At 35.2% G+C, this 16,005-nt stretch overlaps 1 protein-coding gene across 1 annotated transcript; it reads right to left on the reverse strand.

Moving 5' to 3' along the window:
• Window positions 1-377: 377 nt before the first annotated feature.
• Window positions 378-3,551, reverse strand: LOC145073392 (WEB family protein At3g51720-like). The gene is made up of 3 exons (XM_079019942.1): window positions 3,140-3,551; window positions 1,483-2,299; window positions 378-1,213 (listed from the first exon to the last, which is right to left on the reverse strand). The coding sequence occupies exons 1-3, from the start codon at window positions 3,314-3,316 to the stop codon at window positions 693-695; spliced, it is 1,515 nt and encodes a 504-aa protein (XP_078876068.1). The 5' UTR covers window positions 3,317-3,551; the 3' UTR covers window positions 378-692.
• Window positions 3,552-16,005: the final 12,454 nt, after the last annotated feature.

A 16,005-nucleotide genomic window follows, 5' to 3' on the forward strand; every position in this document is an offset into this window, starting at 1 on the left:
AAATAAAACATAAGAAGTTCTATGAAACAAATGACAACGAATAAATATAGAGAGAATAATTATGAAGAATATGATTAAAAGAATCAATGCTCCCAAATTAGTTAAAAGTTTCTATATTAAAGTTAGTAAATTATGAATTAGAATTGATTACTATTCTCGTAAAAATCCTTACATTCTTTCGCTACAAAGCTCTAGATCCTTATCAAGTTTTCACCGTGTTATTTACATATGTGCCCGATACTTCACAACAATCAATTAGATAATTGATGAAACGCCTCTGTAAAATTTGTTTGTTAATCTAAACAACGTGGTTATAATAGTTGTCGGATATGCAATTCATATTGGTATTAGAATAATAAATTTTGCAAATAATAACATTCTTATCTATAGGTTGCAATCACATACAAAAAAAAAATCCTTTATCCTATACAACACACCATAACTTAGGTTTGACCTCTTAGGAAAGTCAAACTCCATGCAATCATACTCTACACAAGTGGAGTCCGAACTATATTCCCAGCATACCGACTAATTTTACCCCAACAAATGTTAGAACATTTCATAAATCATCAACACCCCCAAACCCAAACCAAAAAAAAAAAAAAACCACAAATTACAAAAAAATAAAAATAAAAATAAAAATAAATAAAGAAAAAAAACATATGCAAACATAACGAAAAACTCCAATCAACCTACGAGAACCTCACGTTTAACGGTTCCGGAGTTTGCGGATTCAATTTCTTCTTGTTATGTTTATTTAAAGGTAACGATACGTGAATAAACCCAAACTTCTTCCTTTGAGCAAAAAACTGCTTATCAACCCGTTTTTCCTTTTCAGACTTTCCAGTGTCACGAAATATAAGCCCACTTTGCTCACGAAGCATTTCACTTAAAGATACATCATCTCTACGAGTTTGACTTTCAACATCCTCTCGAACCACTATGTTGTCTTGTAGGATCAATTTCCGGCTCAATATATCACCAATTGAGACACTTGATCGCAATACTGGCCTCGATCTATCTGTGTTGATCATGTTTGAATCGTCTCCTATCAACGGGGCAAAGCCTCTAGGACCATGATATGGGTACGGGGCTCTGGTTTTTGAATTATTATTATTAGTTGATTTCGTGGGCCATGTTTCGTCTGATCTTCCACGAAAAAGCTTGTTTCTTGATTCACGGTTTCTTTCGATCGTAGTATCCGGTCTAGGCCCTAACCATAAATAAAATAGTATATAATTTTACATGTTTTGCTAAAAAGATATAACACATATATAAAAGTTTTTCTTCTTATATAACAATTTATGTTTTGAAATATTATAATATACAATTCTATAAAGCATAAATTGATATATAATAATTATGCTTTAAAATATTGTAATATTCTATAAATTGTTGTGTACAAATAAATTCTTTGTCCATTTAGTGTCAATTTTGTGATGATTTTAAATAAAGTCAAATTAATATAAGTTCGAGTGTTACCAAGAGCCTCTTCGAGTGTCTTTCTTCGATACAAATTTTCATTTCCTTCATTTTTCTTCCAAATTTCTTCACCTTTTTGAGCTTTTTGAGCGAGTAAAGAGTACTCTTCATACGAAAGCGTGATTCCTTCACGAATCAATGGCGTATCTTCATTTTCAGCTCGAGCAACAGCTTCCATAGCTCGTGCAGCTTCCTCCATCTTTTTAGCAGCAATCAACCTCATTTCCACCATTTTTATACTCAATTTCGTGTGCTCAATCTCCGACGTCGCCTTAATCACCTCATATTGCGCCGCTTCTTCCATTTTCCTAAATTGCTGTGCTTCAAATGTCAATTTTTTACAAAACCCGTTTGAAACATCAACGGATTCTTCAATCACCCGTTTCGTTTCCCCATCTTTTTCAGCCAAATTCGACTTATGCGTTCGCAATTTCTTGTTCAACGATTCGACAGAAGTACGAATCATGGCGAGATCGGTGGTGGTTTTGTTTAGATTCGATTTGGCTTCTTTGAGCTCGGTTAAGATCATTCCGGGAGGCATTGGGATTGGGCATAATGTTAAAGTTTTTGCTGTTGATTGGTCAATCGGCGTCGTGGTTCCTGAATCTGGATTCAGATCTAGGGTTGTTGTTGTTGCCATGATTGATGATGATGAAGTTTCTTTGATTAGGTTGAGTTTTAAACCCTCCATTACTCCTTTTGCGGATTCGAGTTCACGAAGAACTTCGAGGGTTTCTTGTTCTTTGATGATTAGTTCTTTTTCGAGTTCTGCAGCTTGCTTTTCGACTGTATCCATGTCGATTTCTTCAACATCTTGCTGTTTTAACGAAAGAAATATCGTTGAATTGATTTTGACTTTAAAGGTCAAATAAACCGACATTGATAAATTGTAAGAAGAATGTAAATAAAATAAATATTAATATTAATATATATTAATATAAAGTATAAAGTTAACAAGTGGAAAACATGGTTTTTATCAATAAAAAAAGATTATTATTTAATAGTATAATTTCTTTTCTATATCATATAAAATGAACTAATTATTTTAAAATAAAAAATGTCTAATTATTTTCTTGATCATGTCAAAAGTAACCTCCTAGACTTTAATAAATTTAGATAATATAAATTCTTAAGTATTTAAATAGAAAAAAGTGTTTACTTAATAATATAAATTCTTTATCTAGTCTGGATGTTTTTTATAATACGATTATAAATTAGGTTAAATGTTTGATTATGCATGACATATTAGATTTTTACAATTATGATTTATGTGGTGATAGGAGTTAAATGTTTATGCATAATGCTTATATTCTTTTATCAATTTATGTAAAATATTTAAAGTTTTACAAATTTACAACAAAATTTAATTGCATTTATCAATTGATACAACATTGTTTCAAACTTTTATCATTCTTTTATACAACAAACACAACAAACATGTAAAAAATAAATAAAATGTCACATATTGAAAGATTTCATAATTTATGAAAAAAATACAAAAAAGATTTCATAATTTCGTATCGTGATCGATTGCTTCAACATTTATACTTCCATAATTAAAATAAACAAAAACTCATAATTAAAAAAAAAAAAAGCAAATCACTGTTGTGTTGTAAGCATGAAATCGATAATGATGAGTGTAGAGAGAGAAACTAACACCGGCGAGTCGAAGGACGTTAAGGGGAACCCACGAACCGCTACCGCCGAACCGAGTCACCGCCTCTTTCACCGACCCAAACGGCGGCGATGTATCAATCTCAACCCTAGGGTTTATCAGCTTCCTGGTTTCTGAAATTGGGACAGAATTGTCAGAAACATGACTACTCTGGGCCATGTTGGAGGGGAAACAATGGCGAAAAAACAGTTATCAATGGAGAATTTACATAGTATGATTGGGATTTTGAAGGATTAAAAAGGGGGATTTGGAAATGAGGAAATGAGGAAGGTGGAAGAAGAAGAAAAGGGTAATAATGGTGTTGGGATTGTAAGATATGGTCCCTGGCGTTAATGGCGGATTGAGAGACTGTAAGTGAAAGCATGAGTAGTGGGGAGGGACAAAAGCGAAAGAAATGAAGATACGCGTTTAAAGTTTCTGCCTACTTTTCTTTATTTACCTTTTTTTGTAAATCTTTTCTTTAAAATATTATTAAAACGTTTCCAAAAAGTCTTGTTTTATAAAGGTAAATAATAATCGTGTAATTTGAACACTAACAATGGTTTCGATTCGGCTAAATTCAAATTCTGATTTGAATTAAGAACTGTTAATTAACTAATTTATTATTATTATTATTATTTATTATTATTATTATTATTATTATTATTATTATTATTATTATTATTATTTTGATATTGTTTGTGATTGGTTTGGGATTATTAGATAATAATTTTGATGGTTTGTTAAGTTAACAAGTACGAAAGCAGTGCAGGGGGAAATTGTTTGTTGCTAAGCCAAAGTCAGCATTGAAGGGAATAATAGTATTAGTTGGATTGAAAAATAGTTTCAAAATTGGATAATTTAATTGGAACTGGAATAAATTAATTTATAGTGATTACAGCCGATAATTTGATTACGATAATGAAGTGTTATGTAATTTGTATAGATAATGAATCACCAAATATTATATGATATTAAATACGGAAGTATGTGATGCTACTATACATTTGGTTTAATGGCTTTTAGATTAAGAATTTAGATTAAAAGGTGTTTGAGATTTCATTTTAAATCACAAAATGACTTATTAGGTTATGTTGGTGGGAAAATGAATTTTATTTATTTATTTTTAACTCTATTGAGTTATGATGGTAAGAAAATGAGTTTTGTAAAAAATGTTTGGATTAAAAGAAATTTACATAAAAGTGTCTAAAACTTATGTTTTTTCTAAAATGAAACATTTATATAAAAACGTTTTCATACATAATATCTTTAAAATAAAATAGTTTTTATAGAAAAATTCATAAAAAGAATGCTTTTTCAACATTTAAAAATTTTTAAAATGTTTTTATAATTTTTTTACAAACATAAATTTTACAAAATATTTTTAGTTAATAAATAGTTTATTCAACCCGCTAATAAATGACTAACAAAAATGAAAAAACATGAATATGACAATTAGACGAGAGGTTAAAGGGGACAAAGTAGAGTGGTAAAATGGCAAGTGGGGCAATACGACTGAACCTTCAAAAACACCACATTGTGGTGGGTTGTGCGGTTATTTTTTTTCAAGTATTTTAAGATTTTATCAAGATTGTAAAAAACGTTCGACGTCAGTGGATTAGGTTTAAAAGATTAATCAGCTAGGCGATGATTAATCGGTGGATTAATCGAGGATCATAAATTGCTATTTCGTTGAATTTAAAAAAATTAAATATGACTAATATCATAACAAAGTTTGTAAATACCAATAATATCATTACTAAATAGGCTAATATGATTAACACAACACTAATCATACTTTATATAGTTTCTATTAAAAAAGAATTTCTTCAAAGTGTTAAAATTTATTTATTTTCTACTACTTTGCTCATTATGTAGGCATAACTTAATCATTAGGCGCCTTCTAATCGGTCGGGTAGCACCTAGGGGCTAATCAGAGATTAGTCCGAATCTTCTCGGGATTTTTGCAACACTTGATTTTATTAGAAAAATTAGCGCAAAGCTAACAAAAAATTACTTAGGAATCGAAAGAATTAGGTTTATACGTCGAGACATCCGACTGACATTGGATTTTATGTTTATTCTTATACACAGTCAAATTATAGCAATAGTTGATCAATCTATCAATCAACAAATTCCTTCTGGGGTTGATACTATTAAAAGAACATCATTACGGTAATTCCAAAGAAGCCACCACATGATCACAATTATAACCTCCAATACCGTACATTTAGCCATAGAAATACGATCCGAATCAACCCAGTTCACTATATCTTCAACCACCAAAAAAGTACGAATGCTTAAACCGCACCATTTACAAAAAAAAAAAAAAAAAAAAAAAAAAAAAAAAAAACACCACAACTCCGTAGCCTCCTGACAAGAAATGAAAAATAGCAACACATCTACCAGATCACAGTTGCAAATGCCACAAACAATGGAAGGTATGTCGAGACCTCTATCCTCTAAATTAACCCGAATTGGGAACCTATTTAAATGAACACGCCAATAAAAAAATATTCACTTTACAAGGAAGATATTTAGGCCACCTAATAGGCAAAATACCCATCGACAAAGTAAAATCATCAATGCACTTTCTAACTTCAGCAACTGAAAACATGTATAAGCCACTCAAATTCCAAGACCAATTATTTCTAACATCCGAGAGGGAAATATCAAGAAGCAAGTCGAACATTTGTTGCACTTCACCAAACATTGTACCTCCCAAAATCGGAACTCCAATCCCAAACCCAATTAGCACCATTCCTTATTTGACTAATAAAACATATCTTCTCCATCTATAGAGCATAAAGTCAAAGAAAACGAACCATCAAATAAAATTTTCCAAAACAAGGTACTATTCCCATTACCAATGACCTTTTGCACAACGTTATGAGGGATAATGTCATTATCATGTAATTGATTTATAGTTCCAATTATGTCCGACCAAATTTTGCCCCTCCCCATCGATCGAGCCAGGAGGAACAAACGAACAAAACCTACATTCTGTACCATAAAATAATTTGATAACTTTGCACTAGATATTGTCCGCATAATTCAACAATCTATGCATTGAGCGGGTTATCTATCCTCCCCCTCCTATCTTCTTTTCTTCTTATTCGCTTGTATGATATGTATTAAATCTCATACTGAAATGTTTTGGTTTGAAAGAGATGAAAATTAAAGAAGAGGATGTAACATTTAATTGGCATAAGAGTTGTGAGAGATAGAAAGATGGACCTATTTCACCTTAATAAACAAGCTCCGAACCCGCAATCTCCGATCTATTTTTATCTTTGAAAATAAAATGTTTTTAAATATAATATTTGTAAGAACAGATTTCTAACAAGTTTATGAAAATTAAAAAAGTTAGCAAAGAGAACATCTTTTTAGACGTTTTACAAAAGTTTTAAAAAAAGGTAGAAAAAACATTTATGAAAGCTATTTTCACATAAAACCTTTTTAATAAAGTAAGATGGTAAATTAAAGATTTTTTTTTCTTCCGATTACACGTAATCTTTTGAAAAAAAGGTTAACATGGTAAATAAAGTATTACTAAATAATTGGAGCAACCAATGCTTTGTGAAAAGAAGGTGAAGGTTTAGTGCAACAAATATATATATATATATATATATATATATATATATATATATATATATATATATATATATATATATATATATATATATATATATATATATATATATATATATATATAGAGAGAGAGAGAGAGAGAGAGAGAGAGAGAGAGAGAGAGAGAGAAAAGAAAGAGAGAGAGGTTTATATATAACTTCTAAATATTGTGTGAATGTATGATTATTTCTTGACCAATCAATATACGTAGACATTATAGTAAATTAATTAATTAATTAATTAACTACCCAAAATTATAAGACTATAATTGTGGAGTTAAGCAGATAATATTTATATATTATTAAAGAGTTATTTATTTGATCACAGGTAAAATCCTTTTATGCTTAAATTCTCTTACTTAGTCTTCTCCATCTTGCCTTCATGAATCATCCATAGAACGCTACGACCATATCACCTTCATCATCCAGCCACCATAACCTCTCTTAAACAACTCTACAACAACACCGTCTACCCCATCACTAGATTCATTAGTGAAGAAGCAACCATCAAAACAAGACGTGGTCGATTAGGGTCCGGATCTACTAAAATATCTTGTACAACTTAAGAATTAACCATGTCCTCGATCTTGAAAGACAAAAGCGAGGTCGAATGTGGCCGATTAGGGCTTAAATAAAAAAAAAAGATCAAGTGGTTGTGCACCCAAATTGACATCAAGTGAATTTCCATCTGTTGAGGATTGTTTCACCAATCGATAATCTCGCAACCAAAACTTTGTATTCCCTTGTCAATCTACAACCATTGCCAAAGTACCATCAAACATTATATGTCGAGGAATTGTCCATTTATTCTCACACTAAAAAACAGGAGCATTGTAACGTCTCAAATCAGGAAATTAGAGGTGTAGGAAAAAAAAAGAATGAAGGTTCGGAGATCAGGTTCTAAGTTACGTACGGATTTCTAATCGAAGATTAATAATACAACTGATTTTCCATTAACACGAAACAATGATGACTTCGAAGCTCCCCATCAGGTTAGATATTCTTTTATTCTTCAAGAATTATACACTAAAAGTCATGATCAAGGCTTTTATTATTAGTGATTAAATGTTAACTTTCTTGAAAAAATTAAAGATAGTGTAATATTAGATGCCAAAATCGTAAATAAAAACAACATTCTTGGAGTTTTAGATATTTTAGTGCAACATGAGTTTATTTTTTGTTTACAACTAGTTGATCTTCACAATGAAATTTGGTTGTGAAATAGCTCAATTATAATATTTTTGTGTGAAGCGGTGTTGGGGTTTTTGTTCCTATGAGTTTGATTAACACATGAAATTTCAAAAATAATATATTGAAGCAGTTAAGTTTGTGTTTGTTTAACAAATAAAATTTAAAAAGAAATCTATTAAAGCTGTCAAATTCTTTTAAAAGAAAATAGTCATATCCACTGAGAATTAGACAATTATATTTTCTAAGAATAAGGCATATATAATCCAGTCTCATTCTTAAATTAGTTTAGAAATAAATATTTCATTCTTAAATCATTTAGTATGAAGTCTTATAGAACGGTGCATGACCAAATAGAAAAAAAAGAATTTTTATACTTGTAATGTTCGTAAATAAACCAAGTACAATATTTGTTGATGATGTAATTTGATTGTAATTGTTTTTTCTTTATACTAGTTTGATTACATAAGGAGTTTTAAAATGATAAAATTTAAATGAGTTATATTCTTAAAGAATAGAAGTTGTCGAATCCCATTCTTATCAGGTTTCTTAAAATATTAAATAATTTAGTTTCAAATAAGTCTGCAACCTACATATGAACACTAAAATTGTAATTTTGTTGTTTAAAGAATGGTGTATGTAGTTCTAACTACCGGTAAATATCTCTTTCCTAAGCAATTTGTTTAATTCTTAAAGAATGGTATATGAAAATATAGTGAAAATAATATTTATGCTTAACGAATTATTATTTGTTTGTATTTCCATAATTTTATTTATATTAGAAAAGTTTAGGTCTAATCTTATTCTTAATGATTTTTAACGAATGAAAATGTTGTAAATAATGGTGTATGTACATTTGAAATTTTCATCTCTACTAGAACTTTAATGTTTCAAGTTTGATAGAAAACATTTTTTCCCTAAGATTTGGTGTTTTTATATCATTCTTAAGAAATATGCTTACATTCTTGTATAATAAGCATAAAGTTTTAAATTCTTTTTCACATTCTTATATATTCTGATAGTGGTCATAATATTGTTTTCAATTTTTTCTTCATGCAGAATAATGGAATGCATATTGGAAACAAATTCTTGAATGAAATGCATTTCAAGTTTGATAGAAAACATTTTTTCCGAAGATTTGGTGTTTTTATATCATTCTTAAAAAACATGCTTACATTCTTGTAGAATATGCATAAAGTTTTAAATTCTTTTTCACATTTTTACATATTCTGATAGTGGTCATAATATTGTTTTCATTTTTTTTGTTTATGCAGAATAATGGAATGCATATTGGAAACTAATTCTTGAATGAAATGCATAATAATGGAATGCAGAATAGAAACCAATTTTTCATGAAAAAAACTAAACTAGACCTGATTCTTGAAGAATGATACATATAATTGAAGTTGGTGTTTGAAGAACATGATGCAGACAAACGAAATATTAATTTGGATTTGAAATGTTAATTTTCAAAAATGTTAATTACTATTTTTGAATTTTGATTTGAAGTTTTTTCCTGAAATTTTAGTTTGTAACCCTTTATATATGCAATTTCCAAATTTGTTATAGAACAAAATATACAATTTGCCCGTATTGGAGTTTTAAATATAAAAAAGATTTTTTTTTCTAATTAATTACTGTCCTGCCATTTTTCATCCTAACCACTCATTCTTTTAATCAAATGGACCAAAAGTGGTCATACATTCACACAATAGTTATTATTCACATTTAATCCTATATATATATATATATATATATATATATATATATATATATATATATATATATATATATATATATATATATATATATATATATGGGCGAGATCAGTTGACAACTCATAGTTTTCCGAGAACCCGAGAACTAAAAGTGAAGCGTTTGATTAAAATTAATTCATTAAGTACATGATCGTCATCTTATCAATCTCATTTAATGTTTTATTTTTTATGTTATTGAATATATCAATATAAATGTCTAAAAATCTACATAATAAATCAAATTTTCGGACTTTTTTAAAAATAGTATTTTTCAATTTTTTTTAAAATGCAGATTTTTTTTATATTTTATAGAAAACACAATTTAAAAAAAATTAAAAAAATATTTTTTTTAAAAAACTGTAATTTTTTCAAAAAACTGCAATTTTTTTAAAGAAAACTGCATTTTTTTTTCCAAAAAAAAAACTATATTTTTTTTAGAAAACAACAATTTTTTAAAAAAACTGCAATTTTTTCAAAAAAAATCTGCAAGTTTTTTTAAAGAATGCTGTATTTTTTTCAAAAAAAAAAACTATAATTTTTTTTTTTAAAAAAAAACTACATTTAAAAAAAGCTGTTATATTTTCAAAAAAGATGCATTTTTTAAAAAGTAAATTTTTAAAAATCAATAAGTTTAAAAAAAGAACTAGAATATTTAAAAAAATACTCTAATTTTCTTAACAATAAAAATCAAAGTTTTAGGTGCATATATGCATATTTTTTCAAATGTATATATGTATATTTCTTATACTATAATATTCGTAAGTAAATCATAAAAAATCTCATTTTTATTAATTAATCTATAAATATAATAGTATTAGTATTTTATTCGATACAAAATAAAATATAAAAAATAAAAAATGCTACAAATTACAAAACATTTTTATGTCTTCATGTCAATATTTCCTTATTTTTTTCAATTTATCATTTTTCACCTCTTCAATATTCACCATAATTTCTTCCAAATCTACAAGAAAAAAAATGATTGATACAAAAACACTCACAAAAATACATGTAACAGCCCAAAATCTCAAGTATTGTTAAGTTGCATTTTGGGGGTGTTTTAAAGGGGAGACTCGGCGAGTTGGAGCCAGACTCGCCGAGTAGGGTCGCAGATTTGGTCGCGGGTTCACGACTGGACTCGACGAGTCCAGATATGGACTCGGCGAGTCGACGCTGTTCAGCGGAAACCCTAGCCGTTCAGTATTGGGTCGTATATAAGGGTTATTATGTCGTCATTTCACGACTTTGGATCGATTGGGAAGAACCCTAGGCGACTGGAGCGGCTAGAGCAAGGATTGAAGATCATTGGTGATTTGAGGAAGTTATTGTCCAAGAAGGAGAAGGTTTTGGCTAATGGGACAGCAAGGGAATCACGTTTTGAGGCTTGGGGACACTGAGGGTGCATGATTCAGGTAACCTTTCGGATTATTTTCTGTGATGTGAATGTGTGCATGGATTTAGGGTTTGTGAAACCCATTTGGAGATTAGACGGATTGTTGTGTCGTTACCCAATGTTTATAACCTTGTATTAGGACCCTTAGAGGTCCAGAAGGTCCCATGTTTGTTTATTCGGGAATATATGTATCTCAGGAAGCAGTCGATCGACTGCATGGCGTGGACTCGCCGAGTCGGATGATCAGACTCGGCGAGTAGCTTGAAGATTCACTGGGACTCGCCGAGTTGTTCTTCAGACTCGGCGAGTGGAGTCGGGGTGGCCCCGCGATTCTTCCAGGAGTGACTCGTCGAGTTAAAGAGGATACTCGACGAGTAGAAGGGGAATCTTAGAGGATTGAAGGACGACCAGACTCGCCGAGTCGCCAGGGAACTCGCCGAGTCCAGTCGAGCTGACAATGGACTGTTGACCAGAGTTGACTGGTGTGATTTCTTAGGGTCAGTTAACGTGGAAGATAGAAGTATTAAAAAGAGATATATGATGAGACAGGGAGCTTGTAGCTCGGAGGATCAAGTGCAAGAGATTTCAGGAGTTGCTAACTTCCAGTGTCCGTGAGGTGAGTCTTCTCACTATACTGTACCCGGAAGGGTTTGACTGTGTGACCGGAAGGTCGGATATGATATGTGATATGTATTCTATATGTGGTATGTTATATGTTATATGTGCTATGTATGTTATGGGCCGGAAGGCGATTATGTTATGGGCCGGAAGGCGATTATATTATGGGCCGGAAGGCGATTATATTATGGGCCGGAAGGCGATTATGTTATGGGCCGGAAGGCGATATGATGTGTGATGGACCGGAAGGTCGGCGTGGGTAAGGCCGGAAGGTTTACCCAGCAGGGACGGAAGTCCCCTGAGACACATGGACCGGAAGGTCGGGCCGGAAGGCGTATGTGCGTAAGGTATATTGGGGAACTCACTAAGCTTCGTGCTTACGTTGTTTATGTTATGTTGTTTCAGGTTCTTACAGTAACGCGGGATGGTAACGGTTCGATTGTACACACCGAAGAAAGAGTTGTGCTTTGGAGGATCCTGGTTGTCTATTCAAATGAAAATGAAACTATATTTTGTAATTCGAATGTGAATAAGATTTTAAAGAAGTGTTTTAATATTAAATTGATTATTTAAATGAAAAATTTTGTTTTTGGAAATCACGGTGTTACAAATTGGTATCAGAGCCTTGGTTTGAGGGATTCGGACGCGCCTACGGGTAAATCTGGACTCAAACTGAGGAAGTAAGAAAAGGTTTTCCAAATAAATGGTTTTCTAAAGTGAATAAGAGTTCAAAGAGAAAGCAAGAAAGAGCAGTGTGTACAATCAGCCAGAGCCAAACGGTGATTTCCCAAAATACCCTTACTTTTGTGTTATGACATATCTATTATGCACTTTATGAGACATTATTGCATGCTAGAGACAGGCTAGGTATTTCATATCTTAGGACTAGAGTGGCCTGATGTGTGATGCCTTAGTCTAGGGTTTGCTGTTATATGTGCGTTATGCTTTTGTGTATATGTGATGAGTGAGAGTATCTAGTTGGAACGCACAAGGGGTAAAGCTACGGGGTACAGAGGTACTTCCGAGGATGAGCCGAGAAGGTGGAGCTACCACAGATGGGGAGTCCTATGTATGCTTCAATGCTCGAATGCTGCTTGCTTTGTGCTTTGTGGAGTTGTCGATGATGGGAGTCAGCTACTAAGTGAGTATGACGATAATCAGGAGGTAGAGGGCTGGCATCATTAGGAACTCTTCAGCAGCTGATAGCAAAGAAGTGGGAGGACGGCGGAAGGGACTAGGGAGTAAACCTAGCCAAATGAGTGCGCTGGTAGAGTAGAGGATTTCGCTGGAAAGCGAGCACGCGCGATGAGATGGGTGAAAGAGCAGGTTTATCAGCTACTTAGGAACTCTGGGATGGTCCGTGTGGAAAGTATGGGTAGATGTGGCAGGTAGTATGGGCCCGTACTACTGAAAGCAGAGGACCCATACTTGATACAGGGGGCATTCTAAAGGTCCTAAGGAACAGATTGAGGGGTGATGTTATGGTTCGGATACCATACATCGGAGCGGATACAGAGTGATGTTATGGTCCGGGCACCATACATTGGAGCAGATTGAGGAGTGGTGCTATGGTTCAGGTACCATACACCGAGGCATGTTGAGGAGGGATGTCATGGGATGAGTACCATGGTTCGTAGTGGATGATGCTTGTGGCTATCTTGTTATCCGGTTATCGATCGGACGAGCACGAGCGAGCGGGATGCGAGGGTTCGCGAGACCCTGCGTGATGAGGTCGCTGCATTGTTGCGGGCTGAGTCGCCAGAATTGTTGGGTCGATCAGGACCACTATGATTGAAGTAGTTGGATGAGCGATATGCGGCTTTCGCAGAGACGGCTGCCGCGGCGGTTACAGCGGCCGTAGCAACGGCAAAGAAAGGGGCTAGTCGGGGTTTTCAGTATCGGGACTTCTATTATGCGAAGCCTCCCACATTCGATGGAGTTCAGGACTCGATTGTTGCTATGAGATGGTTATCAGACATGGAGGGGTGTTTCTCCACGAGTTTATGCCCTGCTGATCAGAGGGTGGGGTGTGCTCTGAACCTATTGAGGCTCGGGGCGAAGGATCGGTGGAGATTGACCACGAGGTCATTTTCCGATGCGCAGAGGGCTGCAGTTTCATGGGATCAATTTAGAGGGATGTTCAGTACTCGCTATGTTCCGCGGGATGAAAAGGAGAAATTGGCTCGGAAGTTCCTTAAGCTGAAGCAGGATTTGGAGTCGGTGACTGAGAGCACCGGGATGTTTATTGAGAGGGCGATGTTTTGCCCTGAGTTCGCTTCGGAGCAGGCTCAGATGTCCCGATATCCGAGTATGCTCAAGGGGGGGGGGGTATCAGACAGTTCGTGTCTGCGCAGAGGCGCGAGACCGTGATGGTATCGCAGGAGGCCGCCATGTGGCGTGAGTTAGAGGTTGAGTTGCAGTTGCGTGAGATGAGGCAGGCCCCGATGCAGTCGCAGTCGGCGCCGAAACGGCCCATGACCGTAGACGTTAGAATGGGGGATCGGAGCGGTCACACTTGTGGGAAGTGTGAGAGAGATGGCACCGGAGCTTGTTGGCCCAGTGGTGCATGCCGCAAGTGCGGAAAGGAGGGGCACGGTGCACGGGATTGTCGGCAGTCAGTGCCAATTCGAGATTTCAGGATTTGTTATCAGTGTCGGCAGGTTGGACATTTGAGGGTCAACCGTCCACAGTTTCCTGCAGGACCGGTGCAGGCTCTAGCATCGGCCACCTTGAGGAGTTCAGGAGGAGGACAGGATGGAGCGGAGCCCCAGAGGGCTCAGGGTCGTGTTTATCTGCGTGCGACAGAGGGAGACGGAGCAGTGCCGGAGACAGCTGCGGGTATGATGCTTTCATGATGTCTTAATTGTCGGGCATTGATTTGGCTTATTGTTTGTGCTGGTATCTTGTATGGATTTCGATGCGGTATTCGTTGTTTCGCGGGTCTGGCATGGTTATGGATTGGTGCTTCAGGTTTTCGCTTTGGCATTCATTATTCCCTGATGGTTGGGTATGGTTATAATTGGTGTTTTAGTGTCAGTAGTCTTGTGCGGCTTTCGATGTGGTGTTCATCCTTTGGGCAGATTGTGAGTTTGGTTATGGGTTATTGTCGAGGATTCCTTTGGTTATCGTTCGTGGGGGTTGTTAGGGGAGACGCGGCACTGGGTTGATTGTCGGGTAGCATCTACAGTCGGGGAGTGGATGATTGAAGGGCTAGATTCTTGTGAGTGGGTTGATCAGGGAGGAGGTGTGTTTTGCTGAGGGTTGCTTGTGCTTGTGGGAAGCAGTCAGTGTGTAATTGTTCTCTTTGTACAGGATTGTTCTGTAAGGTCGTTAATGACGACCGGTGGTAGTTAGTCAGTGCTTTAGTGGGGGAGAATTGTAAAATTCTCCGGGAGATCGATGAGTATGTAAGGGTGCTTAGCTGTTGGGATTCAGCAGTGTTTGTCAGCGCAAAGTATAGGCCGACGAGAGCGAGTGCTGAGTGTGCGGGGCGAGATACAGACCTAGGGCATTTGATTGTGGAGGCCTGAGAGGAGGTCGGGATCAAGCTTGAGTAAGTAATCGGAATTTTGCGATCAGAGTATTGGTACGTTTGAGGTACGTGATGGGTTGTACTGCATTAATCCCACGGGATTATGTTGTGCATGTTTCTAGAGCGGGAACCGGAAGGTTCCCAGAGTTAGAACCTGAGGGTTCGCAGAGTTTGGGTGTACGGACCCACAGAGATATAGCCTCGGGTGGCTAGTATGTGTTATGAGAGTCGGTCCAGTCATACTGGAGACTCTGTTGGTATTGCTGGATTAGCTCGGGATTTGCGGATCGCGTATGTTGCAGTGTGATTGCATTGGAAGGTCTGGCCCCGGGTTATTGATCTTGTTTAGCGGAGGCAGTGATTTTGATGAGTGGAGAGAGTGCGTGGGATTGAGAGCCCCTGCAATGAGAACCAGAGTATGTGAATAGCAGTTACGCAAAAAGGGTGGTGTCGCTTGGGGCGAGCACCGTGGCACCGGTTGGAGTGGCATTATGTTCAAGAGAGTTCCGTGGAAAAGGAAAAGAGGAGGGTATGTAACTCCGAAGGGGGTACAAGTTCACGAAAGTGAAAGCTGCAGAGCAGAGTTATGGATAGAGTATTTCGAGTATGGTTGTGAGCATCGTGTTCGCGGCAGTGGAGTAGGAACCCATCCGGTTGGGATGTCTGTTGAGGCTCAGAAAGGATGCATGGAGAGAGAAAATCTTAAATTCTCAGTGTGAATCTGATCAGAGTGTAGGGTGGATGTAGTGGTT

The sequence above is a fragment of the Lactuca serriola genome, chromosome 9 (assembly GCF_051521515.1).
Source record: "Lactuca serriola cultivar US96UC23 chromosome 9, Lser_US96UC23_V15, whole genome shotgun sequence".
NCBI classification, from domain to species: domain Eukaryota; kingdom Viridiplantae; phylum Streptophyta; class Magnoliopsida; order Asterales; family Asteraceae; genus Lactuca; species Lactuca serriola.